Here is an 18,411-nt window from a genome sequence, read left to right as displayed (position 1 = left end):
TTTTATTTTTGTTTAGTTTTCATTGCTGAAAACATGCACCTGACGAAGACGATGATGAAAATATTTTCGTCTATAAAATGAACACTGCATGAAAGGAGATTTTTCAAGTACGTTTATTTTTGATTGTCAATAGGAACTATTGTTCGTTATTACATGCTGATAAAATGAAAGTATATGCTGTGACCATAGAATTTATTTATATATATCTGGACAACACATTTAATATATCACTCATTTTTTTAATTTGATCTCAGTTCACTGAATCAAACATCTGCAACAAGGAGAGATCTGTGAATGAGTCCAGTTCATTTACTATGTCTTGCCTACATTAAAACATGGTAGAACAGTCTAAAAAAAAGGGGAGGTTCAACGATTCAAGTATTTATGAGTGACCTTTGGTTTCAGGATCTAATGGTCACATTACACATGCTGTTATTACTAGTATCAAGCTCTATATAACAGAGACCAATTGGAAAGGGTGAAAAAGGAACTTCATCTTTTTACAAGATAACAGTCTGGAGTGCCCTATTACACAGCAGGGAAAATGAAGTAAAATGCCCATTGACATGCATTAATAATGAAACAACTGTGGTGTCAGCTATATAATAGAGTTTCTACTTTAAATGAAACTATTTGGGAACAGCTCTTACAGTTGTATTTTAAACCATACCTGCCCTCATGTTTCATACCTAACACAGGGATTTCAAATTGTCATCATAAACAAATATCAACAGTTCAAGAACAGAATATGTAAACTTGTGCCAGCATTTCCTGATTCTGGATGGCAAGTAAATTGTGAAAATGGACAGCTCATTTCATAAAGACGAGACCTTATTCAAGGTGCTTGGACACTTCTCTTACTTTTTAAAACAAATAGATTCTCCATGCTGCAGGGGGAGAGGACACATTTTCATTGCAGGACAGAACACCTAAAACATGCACACAAAAGCTAGCATTGACCTGCAAGCAGAAATACAAGCACTACTAATGACCATACAGGAAGGAAAAAGGCAAGGAAAGAGCTCCTCTGCACCTTTCTCACAAAAGTGCTTTCTCTAGAACCAAACCTTGGTATTTACAATGTAAAAGGTCACATACTTTGTTTGAAAGCTTTGCCTTACAAAAATGCACCTTTCAAAATTTGTGGCATCAAAGCCATAAATGTTCGAGTAATATTGGTGTTCTGTTTAATATTCATCCATGGTTGTTTCAAGAAATAGGTTCCTTACATCCAATATGGAAGCCAACTCCAAAATCTGTTTTTGCAGGTGAAGGTTCTCTACTAGTTCATCCCGAGGCAAAGGAGGGTAGGTTTCTGGGTAGTTCCTAGTTTCCTGGAAGACAACAGCACTTGTAAATTACTTAACCTACATAATAACAATGAGAAATATAAGACTATGTAAAAAAAAAAAATAAAATAAAGCCACTTTAGAACGCTGAGCCACAGTACGCTAAAATAAAATTTTTCATAGGCAGTGACATACTGAAGCAGAGCATGATCCCCTCCCTTCAGAGTCTGGGTTGCAGGGCAATATTCCAACATGAGAATGACCACAAACACACCTCCAAGATGACCACTGCCTTGCTAAAGAAGCTGAGGGTAAAGGTGATGGACTGGCCAAGCAGGTCACCAGACCTAAACCCTATTGAGCATTTGTGGGGTATCCTCAAATGGAAGGTGGAGGAGAGCAAGATCTCTAACATCCACCAGCTCCGTGATGTCCTCATGGAGGAGTGGAAGAGGACTCTCATAGCAACCTGTGAAGCTCTGGTGAACTCCATGCCCAAGAGGGTTAGGGCTGTGCTGGAAAATAACGGTGGCCACACAAAATATTGAGGCTTTGGGCCCAATTTGGACATTTTAATTTAGGGGTGTACTACTCACTTGTGTTGCCAGCGGTTTAGACATTAATGGCTGTGTGTTGAGTTATTTTGAGGGGACAGCAAATTTACACTGTTATACAAGCTGTACGCTCACTACTTTACATTGTAGCAAAGTGTAATTTCTTCAGTGTTGTCACATGAAAAGATATAATAAAATATTTACAAAAATGTGAGGGGTGTACTCACTTTAGTGAGATACTCTATTTACCCAGATCATCTCCAAATAGGCGTTTCCCATGAAAGGGGAGGACAGCCAGCAACCTTTTACATGGTAATTCTGCAGACCAGCTTTAAAGCCACAGGATTTTGCGCATATGAACTGACAAAAGAGCAAACCGTGACATTTGTTGTATGGAGTCTTTTAGAGCATCTACTGCAAAACAAAGTTCTAGTTAGATCTGCCAAATCTTCCTTGAGAAGGAACCATCCTGGAAACTTGTTTAATATAGTCTTTTAAAGACTGACAAACTCCTTTAGCTGCCACTGCTGGTTGTATTGCAGAGACTGCAACAACAAAAATGGGATTTTTGGCTTACCGTAAAATCCTTTTCTCTGAAGTTCATGACGGGCTCAGTCTTCTGTTCGCAATAGCAGTTGGGCTATGCTGCCCCCTACAGGAGTAGGACACTAGGAAGAAAAAAGTTCTGGTTATGCCTATGGGCAGTCCCAGGAGTTATACCCTCTCTCCCTGCCATAGGATGTCAGTTTTGTATCAAAGCAGTGTCAGAGAAAACAATACCAACCCAACTCAATATAAGAGGGGCGAGTACTGCGTCCGTCAATGAACTTCAGAGAAAAGTTTTGTACGGTAAGACAAAAATCCCATTTTCTCTATCATTCATTGTCAGACGCAGTCTTCTGTTCTTAATAGCAGTAGGGACATCCCAAAGTGGTGCCATAAAAACAGGAGGGGTGGGAACAGCCGAAAATAAGTCCCCATAGCTGAACCACAGCCAACCAGGCAACATAGGACCCATCAGAACAACAAGATGAGACCCACCTGAAAAAACATTAAACACCTTTAAACGACAGCCTGCAAAACTTTGCGGCCAAAGGAAGAATCTGCAGATGCCAGCACATCCACCTTAGATTATAAGCTCTAACGAGCAGGGCCCTCTAGTTCCTCCTGTTTTGAATTGTATTTTAACTGTATTGTCTTCCCTCACATTGTAAAGCGCTGCGCAAACCGTTGGCTCTATATAAATCCTGTATAATAATAAAACTTTGTGAAAGTATGAACAAACGACCAGGTATCCGCCTTGCAAACCTAAACCACAGATGCCTGATTGCGTACAGCCCAGGAAGTAGTAAGAGCCCGAGTACAATGCACCTTAACAGGGAAAGGAGGAACATGACCCTTAATTGAAAAAGCCTGCACAACCGTCTGTCTGATCCATCTGGAAATAGCCGCAGCAGACGCAGGCAACCCTTTCTTTGGTCCATCCGTGAGACCAAAGAGTGAATCTGACTTTCGAAAAGACTCAGTAGTCACCAAGTACACCCTGATTGCCCAAACCACATCCAAAGTATGCAAAGCAAATTCCTTATGATGTTTAGGCTTAGGACACAAGGACGGTAATACAATGTCCTTATTTAAATGGAAACTGAAAATCACCTTCGGAAGGAAGAACAGATCTGGACGAAGTTCCACTTTATCCCTGTGAACCACCAGATAGGGAGAACGACAGGACAACGCCGCCAGTTCCGACACCCTGCACGCAGAAGTAATAGCCACCTTCTGAGATAAAGTAAGCAGGGGAATCTCCCGAATATTTTCAATGGGAGGTTTCTGGAGAACCGACAGCACCAAATTAAGATCCCAAGGTGGCAACGGAGGCCGCAACGGAGGAACCAAGTGTCACACCCCCTGAATAAAGCTATGTACCAGGGAATGGGTGGCTAATGGCCTTTGGAAGAAAATTGCCAAGGCCAAGACCTGACCCTTAATAGTACTCAAAGCCAATTTTTGCTCAACACCCCGTTGAGTGAAAGCCAAAATCCGAGCCACCGAGTAAGAGCGAGGCGGGAACTCCAAGAAACTCACACCACGCAATATACGACTTCCACATGTGATGATAGATCTTTCTAGAAGTCATTTTTCTCACTTTAAGCAGAGTAGGAATACCAGAAGCAGAAAATCCCCTGTCCTTCAGCACCTGGCTTTCAACAGCCAAGCCATCAAAGCCAGCGACCGTAAAGCAGGATGGAAGATTGATCCTTGAGACAGCAGATCCTCCCTGAGAGGAAGTCTCCAAGGAAGGCCTGCGACTAACCTGACCAGGTCGGCGTACCAAGCACAACAAGGCCATTCTGGAGCCACAAGGATGACCGGAATCCCTTCTGCCTCGATCCTGCAAAGAAGTTTTGGCAGCAACTTGAGCGGAGGAAACGCATACATCAGCCGTTACTGACCCCACGGAGCCACCAGCGCATCTGTGCACCTCTGCACTTTCCTGTTGCTCCAAGATGCCAACAGATCTACGTCTGGAGTGCCCAAACGAAGGCGCAGTTGCTGGAACACCTCCAGATGGAGAGGCCATTCCCCTGGAGCCAAGGTCTGACGACTGAGGTAATCCGCCTGCCAATTTTCCACTCCCAGAATGTGAACGGTGGAGAGAACAAAGCCTTCCACCCACCGAAGGATGCCTGCCACCTCCAAGACCGCAAGAACACTTCTGGTGCCCCCTTGGTGATTGACATAAGCCACAGCGTGGCATTGTCCAATTGAATGCGCACTGGACAGCCCCGAAGGTGCTCCGTCCAGTGGCTTAGGCAAAAGACTGATCGCTCTCAGCTCCAGAACATTGATTGGTAACCTGGATTCCTCCAGAGACCAGACCTTTTGAGCAGAAAGCTTGTGGAGAATACCTCCCTACCCGGACAGACTGGCATCCATGGTGATCACTGTTAAATAAATGGGGAGGAAGATTTTCCTTGTTTGAGCGCCGGGGACCGAAGCCACCATAACAGGGACTCCCTGTTCACCTGGCTCAACTGGATCAGATTGTCCAAAGAACTTGGATCTTTGTTCCATTTGAGAATTTCCTTCTGGAGTATTCTCATGTGAAATTGAGCATAAGGCACCGCCTCGAAGGACGACACCATCAGTCCCAGAACTCTCATACAAGTCCGAAGGGATGACCATTTTTTTGGGCAGCAATAGCTGAATTGCAGGCTAGAGTTTTTGAAGTTTGTCCGGAGGAAGAAACACCCTGGCTGAGGACGAGTTCAAAATCAGGCCCGGATAGTCCAGCCTCATGGAAGGAACCAGGGACAACTTCTGGAGATTCACAATCCACCCGAACTCCTCCAGAGTTCTCATGGTGATCTCTAAGCTTGTCACCAGTGCCGTGGGAGATTCTGCACGGAGAAGCAGATCGTCCAGGTACCTCAGGACCGATATCCCCCGCTGGCATAACAAAGCCAGGGCTGGAGCCAACACCTTTGTGAAGACCCGAGGAGGCGAGACCAAAGGGTAACAAACTGATAGTGATACTTTTTCATAGCAAAACGCAGAAACAGTTGATGTCTTGCACATATTGGGATGTGAAGGTAGGCATCTTTAATGTCTATGGAGGCCAGGAAATCCCCCTGGTGTAGGGAGGCCACCACCGTGTGAATGGATTCCATCCTGAATTTTTGAATTCGCATGAAGCTATTTAGTGCCTTCAGGTCCAGAATTGGACGCACCTTGTCCTCCTTCCTGGGGACCGTAAACAGGTTTGAGTAAAAGCCCTGAAAACGTTCCGAGAGCGGAACCAGGAACGATTACTCCTTGTTGTACCAGGTCCTGTACCGCCCTCAAGAAAACCTGTAAGCGATCCGAGGACAGTGGAAGGGAAAAACCTTACTGGAGGGACAGATCAAAACTCGATCTTGTAGCCGGGACCGCGTGACCTCGGGCACCCACTTGTCTTGTATTCAGGATAGCAACAGATCCGGAAACCGGCAAAGACGTCTCCCCACCACAGATACGGGTGAGGGCGCACCTTCAGGCCGAAGGGACCTTATCCGCAGGTCTGGAGAAACCTGATTTCGGTTTTCCAGACCAGGGTCACTTGGAGCCACCGGAGGAGGCCTTGAAAGACTTTGATCCTTTATCAATCGTCCCTGAGGGACGAAAAAAACTTTTTATGTGCTGAAAAGGAGGGACCCCGTCTGTGACGAGGGTCCTTACCCTTGTTAGCCTGTGAGAAAAAGGTACTCTTACCCCCTGTAAGACCTTTAATAATGTAATCAAGGGTAGCCCCAAACAGGCGATCACCCTGAAAGGGTAGATCTGTCAAAGCCTTCTTTTTTTTTTTTAAAGCATCCCACCGCGTATAGTGCCCCCAAGAGGTCAGGCAAAACGCACAGAGACCCCCAGCAGAGAGATAGACCCCCCTAGACTCACCACCCCACCAAAGATGCACCAGAAAGGTCCAGAACGTCTGCACAGCACGTGTCTGCAGTGATCTCGATCCTCATAGAAAAATCCTGGGGGCCCTGGGAGAGACAGGTAAACCCCCCCGGACGGTCGCCGGGAGGGGGGTTTACCTGTCGCCGGCGGCACTCCCCCCCCCCCACAGTGGGCCTACGCCCAGACCTCCAATCGCCCCATAGCCCCAGTAGAGAGTGGGGGGGAGGGGGGCAGGTCAGGGGGGAACCCGGAATGTGAGGGTCCGACCATCCCAAGGAGGGGCCCACGTCCACCGCAAAACCCGCCAGGGGGAGAGGGGGGAACAGTTTACTCAACATATCAGGAACAGGCGGGCGCCATCTCCTGACAGAACCCTTCGCCGACGTAGTGAGGGGGCTGTCCGCCAATAGGAATGCTACGACTCGGGCCTAGACTCGCAGGGCCAGTCTCCGTCCAGTGGGACTAGGTCGTGGCCGACCTACGCAGAGCTGGGGTCTGCTCGCGCTCGCTGGCCGGCTGCGGTGACCACTGGATCTATATATCCAGCCCATCGCCCAGATCTGGCATAGTTGCTTGTAAATCTCAAAGGAAAAATATCCGGTAAAAAACCTAACTAGAAAGAGAGTAGCTAGAAAAAAACTTTTGCCAGGACCAGAGATCCCAGCAAGGAACTAGGTCCTTACTCCTGACTAGGCAGATTTTTTTTTTTTTATATGTTTTCATTAAATTTTTTTCGACAATACATGAAATGAAAAAAAAAGAAACAACAAATAACAAGTAAAATTAGGTTTATACCTCTATACATTTGTGTCAAATACCAGCTTTACTGCACCTTAATAGTTCCTAAACCAAAGGGAAGAAAAAAAAAAAAAAAAGGCCCCAATAGGGTCTCTCTTGTGATATTATCAAAATATTTTGTGAAAAATTTCCCAAGAAGTCAAAAAATTATCGTGAAGGAAATACTTGTGAAAGAGAAAAAAAAAAGGGGGGGTAAGGAGGTCTCTCGTTGTGATATTATCGAAACATTAAGTAAAAAATTTCCCAAGAAGTAAAAAAAAAAAAAAAGGGGGTGGGGGGGGGGGAAGGGGAGAGGTCTTCAAAAATATAAGTAATAACAATAAGAACCTACATATTTCTCCAAAACATATTTCTACAAATTTCTCTTACGTCCTCCGACAGTCGCCGCCCACTCACACAGTCTTCACCAATGGGTATTGACCTTTGCTCCACAGGAGTAGCTAGGCACAAGATTTGTTAGTAACAAAAGCTTTTAGCATAGACACACCCCTAGGGGCTGTCCCACTAGTCAATACCTCCCTGCACCAGCATTCCCAACTCAGTTTGATCTTGCCTAGCTTAGGAGTAGCAGGCTTTCCTGTGCTGGGGCTTCAGTCTCAGCCTTCTACCCTTCTTTTGATTCTATTTCAAAGTGTTTTTTCTTTACTTTACTAGCTGTTATTTTACCAGCTCTTAGATAGGGATCTTCGGATGAAGAAACATCATGCAGAGCTGGGTATCGGACTGGCCACCCTGGGTCTCCAGGGCTGAGGGTCAGATGGATCCCCAGCCTGCCATCGAGCGTTCGGCTATGGTTCGCCCTGGCATTATGAACGACCCATCCCTGCTCGCAGCAGGGATGCAGCCTGTGAGGTGGCTACCTCACTGGACGCCTTCTGCGGTTTTGTGCTGCGGTGCCCTGCGTCCCGGCTACGGCACTCCCTGTCATATGAGGACGGCGGTTTTCCGTTTGTGGAGGCTACCCCACGCCATCCGGTACGGTAAGCACCTTTTCTATGTGGGGGCCTCTGTTTGGGGTTTCAGTCTGCTGTACTGTGTGTCCCCTCATGTCTGTGTATGTGGGCTCCCTGATGTGATCCCTGCGGGGTTAATATTTAATCACTGTGATGAGGTGGGGACCCCTCTTTCTCATGTGTCACCTTGTGTGTTCTGAGTGCAGACATGTATGTGCGGCGGCCGCTGCGGCTGAACGCCGCGCGGTCCGCCATTTTCACTGTGAGTGACATGTTGGCTTCACCCTGGGCCTTGTACAGGGTTGCAGTGCGGTGCTTTTGGCGCCGATCGCCGCCATTTTTGGCGTGTGGCGGGTCGCTCGATCCGTGCACATGTCGGCGGCCATTTTCTAGAAGCCTCCATTGGCTCCATTTTCCCTGAGCCTGACGCAGTGTTATAGTTCAGCCTTCTTGACCTCGCTTCCTCTTTCTCTGGAACAGCGATCAGTAGCAACGCTCTGCGAGCTCTGCAGGTGATCTCTCCATACCTTTCTGGGCTATCCTTCCTAATTATGCTGTTTTCTGCCTCTGTAGGGATCGGTGCATATTGTGAGCTTTGCGGTGGGCTGCGCTCGCCGCGGCGCTTAAAGGGCCAGTACCTTTTATTCCAAACTTGTTTTTTGACATGGATTCTCAGGATAGCTGGTTCCCCCCAGCCCTGGTGGGGGACCCTGGGTCTGCTGAACCCCCGCTGTGCCTTATTTGGCCGCTGTAGTGACATTTTTGGTGTCATAGATGGGGGTGTGGATGGCTGAACGTTCTGCATAGTAGCGGGCCAGGTTATCTATCTCCTCTGTTTCAGATGGTGATGTGGCTGCTGCGACTGGCTTGCCCTTTTCAGGGTCTCGCTCATCTCTGGACCTTTTGGGGTCTGAAGGGGAGGCAGGGTTGAAGGGGTTGATACGTTTCCCCCAAGCTCGCCTGAAGAGCTTGCGCTCATGGATGAGCTGCTACCTCCCATAAAAGATCATCCTTTTGGGATACATAGAACCCGCTAGTCGGCGCAGGTTTTCCCCTGCCCTGCTGCTTTTCATCACACTGTGATTGAACAATGGCGCAATTTAAAAAAGCCCTTTACAGTGCCTGGTCAGTTTACACTGCTTTACCCTGTTGCGCCCTCCACGGAGGAGCGCTAGTGCGTGGCACCCCAGGTGGATCACGCTGGGGCCGTGTTGACCAAGATTGCCCTGGTTTCCACTGAGGATACCCCGGTTTTCCAGGATCCTACGGACGGGAGGTTGGAGTCTCTTGCCCGTCATGCTTGTATGGTGGCGGGCTCTATGCTCGAACCTATTTCGCTTCTGTCATGGTGGCTCAGGCGGGGGCCGCCTGGACTGAGGGGATATGGCGCACCCTTGTGTCTGCTGCTGCACCGCCAGCTACGCTGGCTATGGTAGACCTACTCCATCAGGGGGTCATGTACTTTTGCGATGCGGCCTTGCATGAGGTCCTTTTCGCTGCACGCCTGTCTAGTGTCGCGGTGCCTACCGTCGACTGATCTGGCTGAAGAGTTGGTCATCTGACCAATTGTCACGGAAAACGGTGGATGATTTTCCCTATGCTGGGTCTCGCCTTTTTGGCGAGGCTTTGGATACTCTGGTGAATGGAGTCACTGGGGGCAAGGGCACTCTGTTGTCCCAGAATCTGAAGAACAAGTCCTTTCGCGGCGAGCGGGGCCCCGCATTTGGACCCTCTCAGGGGTCCTTTCATGCCTTTAAGTCGCAGTCCAAGGGAAGACCCTTCGGAAGGCCAAGGTGGCCAGAAGAAGCCCTGGGCGGGTAGCGAGAGTCCGGCTACGCCGGCTCTGCGCCCCATTCCGCTTCTGCCTGAAGGGACGCCCTCACCCGCTTCTGGGGTGGGGGGACGTTTGTGCGTTTTTCCTCCAGCCTTGGCTGTCCCGCTTCGGGACAGATGGGTTCAGGAAATCGTTCGAACAAGATGCAATTCTTCGGCTGTCTCCTGGGCGCATGCAGGATCTCCTGGCCCAGGGGGTGGTGGTCCCGGTGCCTCACCGGGACAGGTTTCGGGGGTTTTCACTCCGATTTGCTCACTGTGCCCAGTAAGGAGGGCAAAGTACGTCCGATCCTGGACTTGTAAGCTCTGAACCGCTTTGTGCGTGTTCGGGAGTTTTGCATGAAGTCCCTGCGCTCAGTGGGGTTGCCCTGAGCCCGGGAGGATTCCTGGCCTCTGTCGACCTGAAGGATGCGTGCCTACGCATCCCCATTTTCGAAGGTCACCAGAGGTGCCTTCGGTTCGCCATTACGGAGGACCGTTGCCAGTTCGTGGCGTTACCTTTCGGTCTCGCTTCGGCTCCACGGGTTCTTACCAAAGTGCTGGCACCTGTTCTGGGCCTGTTGAGAGCCCAGGGCGTTGCGGTCTTGGGATATCTGGATGATCTCCTGTTAAGATCGAGTGTCAGTCAGAGCCTGCTGAACGCCCTGTCCACTACGGTACAGGCGCTTCAGGAGTTCGGTTGGACCATCCACGTTCCGAAGTCGACGCTGTCTCCTTCGTTTCGCTTTCCCTATCGGGGAATGGTTCTGGACTCTGCTCATGCTAGAGTATTCCTGCCGGAGGAAGAGCTTCGGACTCTTCGGGAAGGGGTCAGGTCCCTCGGGGACACCCGTTCCTCCTCACTCAGGACCTGTATGCGGTGCCTGGGGTTAGTGGTCTCGGCCTTCGAGGCGATTCCCCTTGCTCAGGTTTCACACGCGGTCTCTCCAGGTGGAGATTCTGGCCAAGTGGAAAAAGCATCCTCAGTCTTGGGATCTGAGGGTTTCATTGAGCGCCGAACCAGAAGAGATCTTCTGTGGCGGCTCCAGTCCCCGGCTGTGTCGGGGGGCATGTCTTTTCGTCCGTTGCTATGGACGGTGATCACCACGGCTGCCAGTCTGTCGGGCTGGGGTGGTGTTCTGGGCAACCTGTTTGCCCAGGGAACTTGGTCGGAGGAGGGATCCTCCCTTCCGATCAACATTCTGGAATTGAGAGCGATACAGCTTTGCCTTCTCCAGTGGTCGGAACGACTTCAGGGCCGTCTGGTTCGGGTACAGACGGACAATGCTACCGCGGTGACTTACGTCGACCCCCAGGGGGGCACCAGGTGTGCCCGAGCGGCCCGGGAAGTGACTGACATTCTGTCCTGGGCCGAGACTCGCGTCCCGGCGTTCACGACAGTTCACATTTCGGGGGTGGGGAACTGGCAGGTCGATTATCTGAGCCGCCAGACCCTGGACCAGGGGGATTGGTCCCTACACCCGGAAATCTTTCAGATGCTGTGCGCGAGGTGGGGATCCCCGGATGTGGATCTGTTTCGCGTCTCGGCTGAACAACCTGGGGGAAAAGGTTTGTGGCAAGCACGCGCGATCCTCGGGCGGCCGCCTCGGACGCGTTAGTGGCACCTTGGCATCAGTATCGTCTGATGTATGCCTTTCCTCCACTTCAGTTGCGATCCAGGCTCCTTCTCAGGTTGGCCTGAAAACCGCACGCGGTGTTTCTGGTGGCACCGGACTGGCCTCGCCGGTCCTGGCACACAGACATCGTTCATCTGGCTGTCGTGCCTCCGTGGCGCCTGCCACTGCGGGAAGCCCTTCTGTCTCGAAGACCGATCTTCCTTCCTGCTTTACAGTCGCTGGCTGTAACGTCCTGGCTGTTGGAAGCCAGGTCCTGTGGACGGGGGTCTCTCCCCTGAGGTCATTCCTACTCTACTCACGGCTAAAAAGCCTCGTCTGGTATCATTTATTGCCGTGCTTGGAAAGCGTACTTTGCCTGGTGTGTGTCCAGGGGGTTCTCCCCTCGCTCATACTCGGTGTCGAGAATGTTGGCTTTCCTTCAGACTGGTGTGGACCAGCGTTTGGCGCTGGCCACGATAACAGGCCAGGTTTCTGCACTGGCTGTTCTTTTTCGGCGCCCTATGGCGCCTCATTCCTCAATCGCACCTTTGTTCGAGGTGTGCGTCTTTTGGCCCCTCCTCGGAGGGGGCCCTTACCTCTGTGGGACTTGGACTTGGTTCTGTCCGTGTTGCAGCGTGTCCCCTTTGACAACTTCGAGGGGATGTCGTTTGTCTCTGCTGTCTGAAAAGATTGCCTTTTTTAGTGGCGATCACTTCGGCTCGCAGGGTGTCAGAGTTGGCGGCATTGTCCTGCCGATCTCCCTACTCGGTGGTTCACAAGGGTAAGGTGGTCTTGGACCTCACCCGTCCTTCCTCCCTAAGGTGGTCTCTGGCTTTCACCTTGATGAGGACATTGTCGTGCCTTCGCTCTGTGCGAAGCCCGTGCATCCTAGGGGGTTGCTTTGCATTCCTTGGATGTTGTCAGGACGCTCAGGGTTCCCCTGTCGCGAGTCGGATTCCGTCCTTGTCCTTCCTGAGGGTCCTCAGAAGGGCATGGGGGCGTCTGCGGCAACCATTGCCAAATGGATCTGACAGTCCATTGTACTGGCCTATACTTGCAGGAACGGGTTCCACCCTTCCCTGTTAAGGCGCACTCTACTAGATCTCTGAGTACGTCTTGGGCCTTCCGGCTTCGGGCCTCGGTGGCCCAGGTGTGCGAGGCTGCGACTTGGTCGTCCGTGCACGCCTTCTCCACTTTTTTATAAGATGGATGTTTGGGCATCGGCCGATGCCTCCTTTTGGCCGCTAGTTCTCAGTGCGGCAGTGCCATAGGAACCCTTGTTTATGGGTCTTTGGCTGTGGGGGTGTTTCACCCCTGGGTTACTTGTTTTCCTGGGTTGTTGCTAATGTTGAGCACTTTCCTGTTGCCCAGCAGGTTCTCTTACGGTGTGTAAGGTTTCTTCTCTGCGGTGGATACTGCGTTGCTCTTCTGCGGCTGCGTCTCCCACCCCTGATGTCTACACTGCTTTGGGACATCCCATTGGTGAAGACTGTGTGAGTGGGCGGCGACTGTCGGAGGACGTAAGAGAAAACTGAATTTTTGTAAAATCTTACCATAAAATTCCTTTCTCTGAGTCCTCCGACAGTCGCCGCCCCCCGCCCCTCTTTTGGGGTTTTTGTGTACTCTTACTGCTATGCTACCAAACTGAGTTGGGAATGCTGGTGCAGGGAGGTATTGACTAGTGGGACAGCCCCTAGGGGTGTGTCTATGCTAAAAGCTTTTGTTACTAACAAATCTTGTGCCTAGCTACTCCTGCAGAGAAAAGGTCAATACCCATTGGTGAAGACTGTGTGAGTGGGCGGCGACTGTCGGAGGACTCAGAGAAAGGAATTTTACGGTAAGATTTTACAAAAATTCTGTTTTTTTTTTAAATAAATGTAAACAAATCAGATACACAGTAAACTACCAAGAGTAGCATCCAGATAAGAAACATTTAAACTAAACCAGTAAAACATTATATACGGACCATGAAAATTCCATTGTCCACTGACGAACAAACATACATTGCCCATATCAGACAAATAACCCTTACGTGATCCTGAATCTCTGCAGCAGCATAAACCAGGTTCAATGCATCAGATGATTCGCCTATCAGGCAACACAGCTGACAGAAAAAACCCAAGGGCAGAGAGCCCACGACCACAAACAAGACAGACAAAAAAAAAAAAAAAGGAAGAGGTTGAAGAAAGAGAGGGGGGAGACTCATGGTGAAACCAAAAATTTGCAACATAACAAAATATCACAGATCATGACTACTCGTCTAAAAGCTCAGCGTATTTCTTAGATTGGGTGAAGGCAAGCCAGCATGCCCAAATCTTATGAGCCTGAGGGGCATGACCCCTGAAATCGTAGGTCATGTCCTCCAGGCGATACATATGGTCAACAGAATGCAGCCAAAGAGCTATAGGTGGAGCCACTGGATTCTTCCAATATAAAGGAATGAGAGCCTTAGCCGCATTGAAGAGGTGAGGTGTAATTGACCTTCTTTCCCTATGGGGCGGAACCGTCATACCATGAAATAGAACAGACCAACGGTCAGCAGCAACAGGGGAACCCTGGATAGTTTCTAGAGTGATAGCACCGAGGACCAATAAGTACATATGATCGGACACGACCACCATATATGAGCATGGGTGGCAGGTTGTCCACAACCCCTCCAACACAGAGGGGAAGAGGAAGGAAACATTCGATGCAATCTCACCGGTGAAAAATGCCATCTCATAAGAAGTTTGTAGTTCATCTCCGCTGTTTTAGCAGAGATTGCAGAAGAGTGGCAAAGGGTAAGTATAGAATTAGTCGCGGAATCTGTGAGTGGCAGTTGCAAGTCAGTTTCCCAGCGTTGCAAAGAGGGCAACTGTTGGATAGGCTCCATGGCAATGAGTGCTTTATACATTTGGGACAAAGCACCTTTTTGAGGACGATCAGATACCAGGAGTTTTTCTACCGGGTTTAGTGAGCTCAGCGTACGTAGAGGTTGTGGAAGGCTTTTGACGAACTGCCTCAGTTGGTTATATTGCCAAAGGTCTCGAAAAGACAATGCAGAGTAACGAGGAAAGGTGGATACAGGGAGTATTCCCTGAGAGGAGGAGACATGGTGTAACAAAGTATTTATAGAATACGGCAGCCAATGTTGAAAAGAAAGATCATGCAGACCCTGGATGAAATAATTATGGCCTAGGAGAGGCATCAAGGGTGAATTGTAGTGTAGCTTGAAACATTTATGCCATGTGTCTCAGGTATGGAAAGCAGAGGTGGATAAGGGAGACTTCCAGATGCGTAAATTTTACACTTAGGAGGAATCCAAAGTTGACGATACAAAGAAGTCTCAGCAAGATCACATTCTAACTGCACCCACAACTTAGTACCCAGGTTATGTTTCCAGTCCAAAACACGGGTCATAATAGATGCTTGTAGATATTTCTCAAAATCTGGCACCGCCAGTCCCCCATGCAGCTTGGCACGCATCAAAATATTTCCAGCTATTCGGGAGGGCTGATCGGCGCCAGATATAAGACATCACTAGGGAGGATAGCAATTTCACAACATTTTTTGGAACATTAAAAGGTAACATTTGAAACAAAAAGAGCACCCTGGGTAGCACGTTCATCTTGACCACGTTCACTCTCCCAGTCCAAGAGGTCGCCAAATGATTCCACTTACTCAGGTCGGCCCTAACTTCATTAAGGAGAGGAACGTAATTTGCCACCAAGGTATCACAGATGTTCGCAGTAAGGTGGACATCTAAATATTTTAGGGAGCAAGATTGCCACGCAAATGAAAAAGATGGTCGGAGTCTGTCAACCACTGAATGGGGAACAGAAACGTTCAAAATCTCTGATTTGGATAAATTTATCTTAAAATTAGAAAGGGCGCCATATCTATGGAGTTCTGATAGGAGATTGGGGAGAGAGATAAGGGGCTGCTGAACATAAAATAAGATATCATCGGCATATGCCGCATATTTATGTTCAGAAGGTCTTCTAATAATACCATGAGCAAAGGGATTAGCTCGAATATGAGCCAGGAAGGGTTCTAAAGAAACAACAAAAAGAATGGGAGACAGAGGGCATCCCTGTCGTGTGCCATGGGGAAACGGTAAAAGGCCCCTATCATGTGAAGGAGTCTGGGACCCACGCCCATAGCCTGGAGAGTGGACATAAGAAACTCCCAGTCCACCCTATCAAACGCCTTCTCAGCATCTGTGGAAAGCAGTAGGGTGGGCTGGGAGGTCCCTCCAACATGGGACAGCAGAGAAAGTATACGGGAGACATTATCTCTGGCCTCTCGGCCAGAAACAAAGCCCGTTTGGCTTTTGTCAATAAGATCTGATAAAAATGGGAGCAGTCTAGCCGCAAGTGCTTTAGCATAGACCTTTATGTCTATATTCAAGAGGGAGATGGGGTGGTAACTGCTACAGAGACTGGGATCTTTGCCCTCCTTGGGAAGTACGGTAACATGAGCATGCAACGTCTCTGGGCGAAGGACGCCCGCATCAGGGAGAAGATTAACGTACGAGACCATGTGCGGTAATAGAGTGTCAACATATGTTTTATAATAAAAGACAGAGAATCAGGGCGGGGGGGCCTTGCCCGTAGACATGGAAGACAATGCATTTTTAAGTTCTAAAACAGTGATATCTTGGTCTAAAGCAGAAGTGGCCACGCTCGAGAGTTGGGGGAGATTAGCCTGGGCCAAATATTCCGCGATCAAGGAGCGACGGTGGTCCTGATCAGTAATAGTTTTAGGAATGTTATATACGGTTTGGTAAAAGGACTGGAACACAGAGGCTATGGAAGTGGAATCATGCGCCAGTGTATCATTGGCTCTCTTAATTTTAGGGATAAAAGAAGCAGATTTCTGTTTTCTAAGGGAATTGGCCAATTGCCTACCCGGTTTATTACCCCATTCGTATTGGCGTTGAGAAACACGCTTATATAGCTGTTTGTGTTGTGCATATAAGAATGTCTTAAGATCCTCTCTCTTCTGTGTTAAAGTGCGGAAAATTGCCGCAGACAGGGAGGCTTTATGGCTACGTTCTAAGTTACGGATCTCAGACAGCAAGGAAGTCAGTAGGAGAGACTTCTCTTTCTTCTTCCGAGAGCCCAGTTCGATAAATTTACCACGGATACAAGATTTATGGGCTTCCCACAGCACCGCAGGGTCAGTGTCAACTGCGGAATTTTCAGAGAAGTACATGGAGATCTCCCCACCTATGCGCTGCTTATCTAGAACATCAGCAAAAGAGTATCATTTAACCTCCATTGAGTACGTTTATGCGAAAGAGAGGGGACGGTAAACGTAAGGGTGACCGGCGAATGATCGGAAAAGGAGGATGGCTCAATGGAGGTGCAACATAATAATTCTAAGTGAAAGTGATCTAATAGGATGTAATCTAATCTAGAATAGGTGAGATGAGTTTTAGAAAAATAAGAATAGTCCCTGTCTGAAGGGTGTTTGTGTACGCCAGGCGTCCACTAGTTGGCTGTCGTGTAAGCGTTTCCGGAGATGGATCAAGCGTTTGTGTGCAATAGCCGACTTACCAGTGGAAGTGTCTATCTTAGGTTCAAGGGTGACGGTAAAATCCCCAGCGAACAGCGTGATACCCGTGGCAAAGTCCTGGAGTTTCCTCAATGTAGAGACAAGGAAGCCGACCTGGTCCCGATTGGGGGCATATACGTTAGCAAACATGCAAGACGAGCCACCCAGGGTGCCTTTTAAAAAAAGAAAGCGGCAAAAATCATCAGAAAACATATCAAGTTTAAAGAAGGAGCCCTTGCGGAACCCTATGGCGACACCTTTAGAATTGCGTACATCGGAGAGACCATAGTACCATATAGGATAATTGGGGGAGAACAATTTGAGACGCGATGTATGTGTAATATGCATCTCCTGGAGGAAGACCACATCGCCCCGCAATTTATCCAGTTCACGAAACAAAAGATGTCGTTTGGCAGGGGTGTGAAGACCTTGCACGTTATAGGAGACTGACTAGGCAGATTAAAACTGACATCCTATAGCTGGGAGAGAGGGTATAACCCCTGGGACTGCCCACAGGCGTAGCCAGAACTTTCTGCCTAGTGTCCTACTCCTGTAGGGGGCAGCAGAACCCTAATGCTATTGAGAACAGAAGAATGAGCCCGTTAATGAACGATAGAGAAAGAGGCTTTTAGCAAAGATTGATTCCAACTTTTTATCAACTGGATCTTTAAAAACCTGGGCATTATCCACAGGACAAGTTAAACTTTTGCTAACAGAAGAAATGGCAGCATCCACAGTAGGTATACTCCATTTTCTTGTGAACTTTTCTTTCATAGGATAGAATAAAGAAAAATTTTTGGGAGGTACAAAAATCCTATCGGGATGATCCCAGTCAGCATACATAACCTGCTCCAAGAGCGGATGTAAGGGAAAAGCCTAAGGACTTTGAGAAGGGCGCAATTAACCTAGAGAGGAAAAAGAGACTTTAGAGATCTCTACGGGAGGTAATTTGTATCCAACCCGGACCATTCAGTGAGAGACTGAATTAATCACTTCTGGACCGGCAGGTTTTACCCCCTTAATGACCAGGCCATTTCTTGCGATTCGGCACTGTGCTACTTTAATGGACAATTGCACAGTCGTGCGACGCTGTACCCAAATAAAATTATTTTTTGCGCTATAAACAAAAAAGAGCGACAATTCTGAAAAGAAAAGAAAAAACAATATTTTTTCAAATTCTGCTATAAAGCATTCACAATAAAAAAAATTTAAAAAAATAATGTTTTCATCATTTTAGGTCAATTTGTATTCTGCTTCATATTTTTGGTAAAAAAAAATCCCAACTAACGTATTTTGATTGGTTTGCGCAAAAGATATCGCGTCTACACACTAGCGCAAAGATTTATGTAATTTGTTATTTATTTATTTTTTTACTAGTAATGGCGGCGATCGGCAGTTTTTTGCGTAACTG

General features: G+C 48.3%; 1 protein-coding gene across 2 annotated transcripts in view; it reads right to left on the bottom strand.

The window, feature by feature from the left end:
- Positions 1-357: 357 nt before the first annotated feature.
- The window catches only part of SCAI (suppressor of cancer cell invasion), a 630,428-nt gene continuing 612,374 nt past the window's right edge, over positions 358-18,411 (bottom strand). The window contains exons 18-19 of one of the 2 annotated variants that reach the window (XM_082262618.1): positions 671-1,334; positions 358-629 (exon numbers count right to left, since the gene is read on the bottom strand). In XM_082262618.1, coding sequence (XP_082118744.1) covers positions 1,188-1,334 — 147 coding nt within the window. In that variant the 3' untranslated portion in view covers positions 358-629; positions 671-1,187. Of the gene's footprint in view, positions 630-670; positions 1,335-18,411 lie in introns of those variants that run through there. The other variant, XM_082262619.1, reaches the window with a different exon arrangement.

This window comes from Pelophylax lessonae, assembly GCF_965119305.1.
Source record: "Pelophylax lessonae genome assembly, chromosome: 7".
NCBI classification, from domain to species: domain Eukaryota; kingdom Metazoa; phylum Chordata; class Amphibia; order Anura; family Ranidae; genus Pelophylax; species Pelophylax lessonae.
Note: the sequence above shows the minus strand (reverse complement) of the source record. Positions and strands in the feature narration are given on the sequence as shown.